We start from the raw sequence: 8845 nt of genomic DNA, 5'->3' as shown, positions 1-8845 counted from the left end.
TGGGCACGCACGCACACGCGCCCAGCGTGAGTTTAAGCCACCGGGTCCGGGACGCGAACCGCGGTCGACTACGTGGGAGTCCAGCGATGTAGCCATTATGCCAACTGCTGGTTCCCCAAAATTCTCACAGGCACCTCCCTCCACATATCCACCTCCCAAGCACAACTCTGCCAGCTCCTACCCTACATCAGTGAAGGCCCTCAAAAACCCACTGGCCCTCCTCAGCACAGGGCAGGCACTGAACATCCCTGATGAATGAACGAGTAAGTGAGCAAGTGGGCGAGCACACAGCCAGTCCCACCTCAGGACGGCAGTGTGACTGTGTGGCCAGGGACGTCAGAAAGACCAGGCTCCCTGTCCCCCATCAGCCCCTCTGTGAGCCCTGTGCATGGTCTGGGAATTCCTGCACCCGACGGCCTAGGGTTCTGCATGCCTCACTACACCCCTCCACATCAAGGGGAGACCCAAGAATGTACAGGGTACGAGCAGTTCTGTGGCTCTCCAAGCCAGGGGGCTACCTGTCACAAAGAGCACAGGGCCGGCAGGTGGCATGGTGGTGAAGGGTGCTGGACCTGGAGACTTGCTTTCTCATTTTCTCTTGTTCTCTCTCTCGCTCTGTCCCCCTCTGGTCAAATTTAAATAAATAAAAGTTAAATAATTATTTTTAAAAAGGGACCAGCAGTTGGCATCGTGGCTATGTCGCTGGACTCCCATGTAGTTGACCATGGTTCGAGTCCCGGACATAGTTGACCATGGTTCGAGTCCTGGACCTGGTGGTGTAAGCTCACGCGGGACCAATGTGCGTGTGTGCCCAAGATCCCGAGAGGAGAATGGAGGAGAGGGATTGCGGCGTGGCCATCCCCCCTGGGGAGTGATGTCTCGCTTTCTGTCTCTCTGTCTCTCTTTCTTTCTGGTGAGCGCACGTGCCTTATAGCAAAAACCTCTCCAAAAAAAAAAGGTGCTAGGGACCTTCTCCATCAGGCACTCAGAGGACACAGAGGCCCAAAGGTCCCATGTGCATGCCTCAGAGACCAGCCAAGAGTACTGACATGTGCCTGGGAAATGCCTGTGGGGCGACAGAGCTGGGTTCTAGGGTCAGAAACTCCCAGTCCTGAGGGAACCAGCAGTTAGTGTAATGGCTATGTCGCTGGACCCCCACGTAGTCGACCGCGGTTCGTGTCCCGGACCCAGTGGCTTAAAACTTACGCCGGGCGCGTGTGCGTGCGTGCCCAAGATCCCGAGAGGAGAATGGAGGAGAAGGGATTGCGGCATGGCCATCCCCCCTGGGGGGTAATCTCTTGCTTTCTGTCTCTCTGTCTCTCTCTGTTTTTCTGGCGAGCGCACGTGCCCTGTAGTGAAAACCTCTCCAAAAAAAAAAAAGAAAGAAACTCCCAGACCTGAGACCTGACCCTGCTAGCTTCTTGCTATGGGTTCCTGTCAGACAAAAGGACTGGACCGTGCCCTGTCCTCCTCCTCTGTCGGGGAGCCGGAGCCGGGACGGGGGTCCCCTCCCTGGTGGGCCCACTCCCCTTACCTGAATGCCTGGTTCTCTCGACTGTTCTGGAGGGCGATGGTTTCCACCTCGGGACCCCCGTCTGCTATGAACCTGGCCAATTTTTCTGCAAGGTTCTTGGCTTCTTCATCCTCTGGGGGTGAAACTTTAAGCAGGCTGTCAGTACTGAGCTCAACTCACCACACCCAACAGCCTAATTTCTGCTAAGAACCCCACGGGTGGCGAGTGAGGTTTATTTTTAGGAATAATGCAAAGAGAAACAGGCAAACGGCAATCAGATTACTGTGTTCGGACCACATGGCCAAGTTAACATTACGACGTAGCTCAACGACCCCCTCCCCCACGGCCCCTCCACCCCACCCCACCCAGGGCGGCACGTGGGCCTTAGATGGGAAATGGGACGAGGGAGCTGCACGTGAGGGCAGATCTGGATCCGGCAGGCCGGGAGCTGGGAGTCCCGGCCCCAGCCTCTCTGAGTTGGGGCAGCCCACCCTTGTCACATGTGGGGCTTGGGTGCTTGCCCTCCTCTCCGGGGGCGGGGGAATGATTGGGGGACAAAGGACTGCAGGTGACACAATGAACGAACTTCTGTGGCCCGTGTTTGGGCTGAACATCAACCCCTACGCCACCTGCCAGCACCCAGTAGGGATTTTATGCTATTGTGGCTGGGGAGCAGAGCCATGCCCCTCCCACCCAAGCTCATCCCGTCGGCATCTTGCCAATGGGTGAATTCTGTTTTCTGCCAACCCCGAGTCCCTCTCCAAGCGTCAGGCACTAAACTTTGGTGCGTCCTCAGTGCCTGACATATTAATAAAGTAACGACGAATTGACAGCCACGACCACCAAACGCCCCCTCTGCCCCCTTCACATGCACAGAGCTGAGGTCTTGGACGTGACCGAGAACAGTGGCCCTTCCTCCCCTCCTTCCTGGCTGCATGCCAGGCTTAGCACCGAGACTTGATTCCAGACCTTAGAGGCCTGGTGGGGTAAGAGGGGTGGGGTCAGCCCCATTCCCAGTGACGCGGGGTGCCTGGAAGGGCACGGGCCTTGACCCCAGAGCCTCCCGCCGCCCTCTGCCCACCTACCTTTCGGAGGGGCCGTCTGCAATTTCTGTGCTTCTTTTCTTATCTCGGCCACTTTTTTTCTGTAGTAGAGGAATTCCCTGCTATTCTTATCATGCAAAAATCTAGAGAGAGGATGGACAAGGAACCAGCAGTTAGCGTAATGGCTATGTCGCTGGCCTCCCACGTAATCGACTGCGGTTCGAGTCCTGGGGGTGCATGTGCGTGTGTGCCCAAGATCCCGAGAGGGGAATGGAGGAGAAGGGATTGCGGCGTGGCCATCCCCCCTGAGGGGTGATTTCTCGCTTTCTGTCTCTCTGTCTCTGTCCCTCTCTGTCTGGGGAGCACACACACCCTATAGCAAAATCCTCTCAAAAAAACAAACAAAACAAAACAAAAACAAATGCAGGACCAGCAGTTGGTGTAAAGGCTATGTTGCTGGACTCCCACGTAATCGACCGCGGTTCGAGTCCCAGACCCGGAGGCTTAAACTCACGCCGCGCGCGTGTGTGTGCGTGCCCAAGATCCCGAGAGGAGAATGGAGGAGAAGGGATTGCAGCATGGCCATCCCCTCTGGGGAGTGATTTCTCTCGCTTTCTGTCTCTCTGTCTCTCTGTGTCTGTCTGGTGAGTGCACGCGCCCTATAGCAAAAACCTCTAAAAAAAAAAAAGAGAGAGAGAGAGGAGATGGACAAGAAAAAAGGCAAAATGAGCATGACGGGGAGGGAGACCCGGGGCTGACTGCCATCATGCAAAAGCAGGCTGGCAAGCGGAGATGCTTTGAGAAGGCCCTGCGTGAGCCCTTTGTGGCAACGTCTGGTGTCAATTAGGAAGTGGCTGGGACGGCGTCCAGCCCATGCGAGCAAGCACCCGGCCCTGGTCGCCGTGACGAGTTCACGGGCGCGTCTGTGCGCAGCCCGGAGGGCCACGGCCTCCCCTTTCCCGGAGATACTCACGCAAACGCTGGGTTATTCTTGTAGTCCTCCATTGCCACTTTCTCTAACTCGGGGCCTCCTTCTGCCACAAAGCGGGCCAATTTCTCTATCACTTTCCGAGTCTCGGCTCCCTCTGGGGGTGAAACTTTAAGGAGGCTGTCAGTACTGGGGTTCAACTCACACACCCCACAGTCAATAGGCACACTCTCTCTACGGACCACAACGACAGAGGGGGTGGGGGGGAGAAGAGTGTGAGATGTAGCAGGTCATTGGGTATCCTGGGTCCATGCACCAAGCGCTGTGACAAGGGGGGGTGGAGTTGGTCTCAACAGTCACTGTGAGGGGACCAGTAATTGGCGTAATGGCTATGTCTCTGGACTCCCATGTAGTTGACCGCAGTTCGCGCCCCGGACCCGGTGGCTTAAACTCACGTCGGGCGCGTGTGCATGCGTGCCCAAGATCCCGAGGGGAGAATGGAGGAGGGATTGGGGGTGATTTCTCGCTTTCTGTCTCTCTGTCTCTGTCTGTCTGGTGAGCGCACGCACCCTATAGCAAAAACCTCTCCAAAAAAACAAAAAAAAACAAAAAAAAACAGTCGCTATGAGATGCACAGGGCGGGAGGGGGCCAAAGAAGAGCAGGGGGAGCCTCCCAGAGGCCTCGTCGGGTTCCCAGGCTGGAAAGGGAGGCACAGAAAACAAATCCGGCCTCCCCTGGTTCTTGGAGGTCGGTTGGGGGAGGAGGCGGAGAATGCTTTTATTTACCAGTTTTTGATAAAAATACATCGGTTCTCTTTCATACTTCAAAGGTGACCAAATTCTTTTTTTTTTTTTTTTAATAGCATTACAAACTCTGACTGAAATGCACTGGGTGGGTTTCAATCCATTGCAATTAATGTCATCGGAGAAGCTCTGTGGGTGGTGGAGCCTCTTCGAGTTGGCTCCTGAGGGTTTTGGACGGGACCCCAGGAGTCTCTGACGGCCTCCTCGCCATCTGCTGGGACAGGGCGCTCCGGGATCATCTCATACACTTCCTGCCCAGCCCCCGAGCTGGCTGTTTCTCCGAGAAGTCCTGGTTTCCGTTAGTGAGAAACTGTGCTTCCAGACCACCATCTGGGCGCTAGGGATGCCCACTGCAACGGCCTTAAGCATTATCTTGGGGGCCTTTTCAGTGAACAGAGCTATAAAGATACACGTTTATATGGATTAGACTCCCCTCTGAGAGGTGGAGAACCTGCTTTTTTGCATTTTTCGCTGGCCTGTTTCTGAGGCTGCGAATCTATCCTTTTTATGAGACTCGTGGGAGACATTTCTTGCTGTCAGTCAATGCCTCATACCCAGGCTAGATGCTGAGCCAGGGGCTCATCTTATTCCCCTTGTTGCTTGGGTTGCTGGGAAGCATGGGGGGATGTGAGGGAACTATGTGTGACCGGAGGTGGGACTCCAGGAGGCCCTAGAGCAAAAACCTCTCAAAAAAAACAAAAAAAAACAAAAAAAAACCAGTCGCTATGAGATGCACAGGGCGGGAGGGGGCCAAAGAAGAGCAGGGGGAGCCTCCCAGAGGCCTCGTCGGGTTCCCAGGCTGGAAAGGGAGGCACAGAAAACAAATCCGGCCTCCCCTGGTTCTTGGAGGTCGGTTGGGGGAGGAGGCGGAGAATGCTTTTATTTACCAGTTTTTGATAAAAATACATCGGTTCTCTTTCATACTTCAAAGGTGACCAAATTCTTTTTTTTTTTTTTTTAATAGCATTACAAACTCTGACTGAAATGCACTGGGTGGGTTTCAATCCATTGCAATTAATGTCATCGGAGAAGCTCTGTGGGTGGTGGAGCCTCTTCGAGTTGGCTCCTGAGGGTTTTGGACGGGACCCCAGGAGTCTCTGACGGCCTCCTCGCCATCTGCTGGGACAGGGCGCTCCGGGATCATCTCATACACTTCCTGCCCAGCCCCCGAGCTGGCTGTTTCTCCGAGAAGTCCTGGTTTCCGTTAGTGAGAAACTGTGCTTCCAGACCACCATCTGGGCGCTAGGGATGCCCACTGCAACGGCCTTAAGCATTATCTTGGGGGCCTTTTCAGTGAACAGAGCTATAAAGATACACGTTTATATGGATTAGACTCCCCTCTGAGAGGTGGAGAACCTGCTTTTTTGCATTTTTCGCTGGCCTGTTTCTGAGGCTGCGAATCTATCCTTTTTATGAGACTCGTGGGAGACATTTCTTGCTGTCAGTCAATGCCTCATACCCAGGCTAGATGCTGAGCCAGGGGCTCATCTTATTCCCCTTGTTGCTTGGGTTGCTGGGAAGCATGGGGGGATGTGAGGGAACTATGTGTGACCGGAGGTGGGACTCCAGGAGGTCTCAGGGGGGCATTCATTCTGTGCCCACTTTTCCCTCGGCCTCAACCTCCTCCCATGTGCCCACCATCAATCTCAACCCAGTGGCCACTTAAGAGTCACAGGTATGGGACCAGCAGTTAGCGTAATGGCTATTGTCGCTGGACTCCCATGTAGTCGACCATGGTTTGCGTCCCGGACCCGGTGGCTTAAAACTCACGCTGGGCCCGTGCCCAAGATCCCAAGAGAAAAATGGAGGAGAAGGGATTGCATCCCCCCTGGGGGGTGATTTCTCATTTTCTGTCTCTCTGTCTCTCTTGGTCTGTCCAGCGAGTGCAAGCGCCCTGTAGCAAGAACTTCTCCAAAAAAAAAAAATTACATTAAAAAAAAAAAAAGTCACAGATACATTTCTGGGGAGTGAGATGCTTCTTACCCCTAATAGTGCAGCAGGTCCCGGCAGGGCAGCGTTGGAGCTGCCTGGACACCTTTCTAAGAAAACATGTGTCCTACCCAGCTCAGGTTCCATTTGGACCGAGGGTCCGGGAAGCCAGGCTGGCTTTTGATCTGCACAGACGCTGGGCCTAAGCCAGCACCCTCTTTCAGGATAAAGACTCTAGCACTTGTCATGGCATCCCCGTGTGGCCATTTGTCTGTCCCTGTCGGGCGAACATGATGGCGTCGGCAAACCCTCCACCAGGCTCGGGTGGCATGGCGCTCTCAACGGGGCTCACGAGGAGGAACGGCTGCCCCCGCCACCCTTTCCCCGGCTCTACTTTGGGGCCTGGATGAGCTCGCCCAGCGCCAATGACCGTCCTTTTCCTGGGGCACGGGAGAGCACTCTGCCACCTGTGTGCTCACGCCTCGGGCCCAAACTGATGGCAACAGGGAACCCAGAGGGGAGCAGCGCTTCGGGGCCTCCTGTGGGATACATGACTCTTAAAGTCCCCCACGTCATATCAGGTGAGAAGGGACACGAGGTGCCATTTATGAGAAAACAGTCCCCTGGAACGCCCACAGGACCCTGCCCCATGAGTGGACAATGGCTCCCGAGGCTCAGAGGCCTGGCAATGTGCCTAAAGCCACCTCCCTGCCCTCTCTTTTGCTGTCCTCACCCAAGAGGGTCCCACCGTGGCCCACAGCTCATCCTGGAGGCTCAACAGCCTTCCTCACCGTAAGCCCGACCCCCCACACCCCTGGCTGCCCTGGCCCGGGCGCTGGTGGGTGGGAGCGACGGAGCCTTCATGACTTACCTTTGATCTCCAGCCACTGCTCATAGTCCTCCTCCTCGTCCTCGTCGGGGGACTGGAAGACGCTCGGCCGCTGAGCCACAGGTAGCTGCTTGGCGTGGGAGTAATTCTTCACCTGCCCCAGAGGGCTGCCCAGCCCCAGGCCCTGCCGCTTGCTGAGAAGAAGGGGCCGCTTGCTGATGCTGGGGGTGGGCGTGCTGGGGGGGGCGCTGGTCGTGGTAGGGGGGGTGGGTGGGGTGGAAGGAAGGATAAATCGATATTCTGGGAGGTGACAGGATACGACGTGTGTGAGGGGAGGTTTTTATCTTTCCTTTTCTTTTTTTGGACAGAGGGCATGTGTACTTGCCAGAGAGAGACAGAAAGGAGGAGAAACAGGGACAGTGATTCCAATTAGGAACGGTCAGACCACAATCCCTTCTCCATCTCTCCTTCCTTTTAGGATTTTACATACACATACAGACAGCAGTGGTTTTTTTCTTTTCCTTTTTTTATTTGAGAGGTTTATGCTATAGGGTGCGTGCGCTTGCCAGAGAGAGAGAGAGAGAGACAGAAAGAGAGAAATCACCCCCAGGGTGGATGGCCACGCCGCAATCCCTTCTCCTCCATTCTCCTCTTGGGATCTTGGGCACGCACGCACATGTGCCTGGCGTGAGTTTAAGCCACCGGGTCTGGGACTCGAACCACAGTCGACTAAGCCATTACGCCAACTGCTGGTTCCTTAATGTGAGTTTTTTTTGTTTTTTGTTTTTTTCTTTTTGAGCACATCAGCGTGTTTTCCAAGCCACCAGTCCAGGAATCAAACCTTGTGGCCGGCCACGTGGGATCCAGCTGCCTTAACTATCAGACCGTGGAGCCAGTCCCAAATGTGTGTTGTTGTTTTTTTTTTTTCACTACAGGCTTTTTGCCTTAAGGCAAGTGTGTTCATTGGAGAGAGATAGTGAGAGAGAAAGCGAGAAATCACCTCCCCAAGGGGGATGGCCACACCACAATCCCTTCTCTTCCATTTTCCTCTCCGGATCTTGGGCACGCATGCACACGCACCCGGCGTGAGTTTAAGCTACAGGGTCCGGGACGCAAACCGCAGTCGACTATACAGGAGTCCAGCTACATAGCCATTACGCTAACTGCTGGTCCTGCCCCCGATTTTTTTTTTTTTTTGAGAGGTTTTTGCTATAGGGCGCGTGTGCTTGCCAGACAGAGAGAGAGAGAGAGAGACAGAGAGACAGAAAGCGAGAAATCACCCCCCAGGGGGGGCCGCCCCGAACTCCCTCTTCCATTCTCCTCTCGGGATCTTGGGCACGCACGCTCACGCGCCCAGCGTGAGTTTAAGCCACCAGGTCTGGGACTCGAACCGTGGTCGACTACGTGGGAGTCCAGCGACGTAGCCACTACGCTAACAGCTGGTCCCCCCAGATGTTTTTCAAAGGGACAGAGGATCCAGTGAGAAGTTGGACATCACCTGCTTGCCGCTGGGGCACTGCGGATGCTCAGTCAGGCTGCATTCCCTGGCTCAGGGGTGGCCAGTGAAATCACGTCAGTGGTCACCATCCATCTCCAGTCTGCCTGGCTGCATGCACACCAGACCCTCTGCTGTCCTCTGAAGCAGCTTGGGTGTCTCAGGCCAATATGGCTCCCGGGCAGAGCCTGCCTATCAAAGGCTCACTCAGGACCAGCAGTTGGCGTAATGGCTATGTCACTGGACTCCAATGTAGTCAACCGCGGTTCATGTCCCGGACCCGGTGGCTTAAACTCACGCTGGG

General features: G+C 55.1%; 1 protein-coding gene across 1 annotated transcript in view; it reads right to left on the bottom strand.

Moving 5' to 3' along the window:
* SUGP1 (SURP and G-patch domain containing 1) overlaps nucleotides 1-8845 on the bottom strand; it is a 58917-nt gene that overhangs the window by 33969 nt on the left and 16103 nt on the right. Inside the window, exons 4-7 of the mRNA XM_006147093.2 lie at nucleotides 7089-7316; nucleotides 3530-3653; nucleotides 2599-2699; nucleotides 1535-1658 (exon numbers count right to left, since the gene is read on the bottom strand). Coding sequence (XP_006147155.1) covers nucleotides 1535-1658; nucleotides 2599-2699; nucleotides 3530-3653; nucleotides 7089-7316 — 577 coding nt within the window. The remainder of the gene's footprint in view (nucleotides 1-1534; nucleotides 1659-2598; nucleotides 2700-3529; nucleotides 3654-7088; nucleotides 7317-8845) is intronic.

This window comes from Tupaia chinensis, unplaced genomic scaffold, assembly GCF_000334495.1.
Source record: "Tupaia chinensis unplaced genomic scaffold, TupChi_1.0 Scaffold000201_1, whole genome shotgun sequence".
In the NCBI taxonomy this organism is placed as follows: Eukaryota; Metazoa; Chordata; class Mammalia; order Scandentia; family Tupaiidae; genus Tupaia; species Tupaia belangeri.
This window is presented reverse-complemented; position numbering and strand designations above follow the sequence as displayed.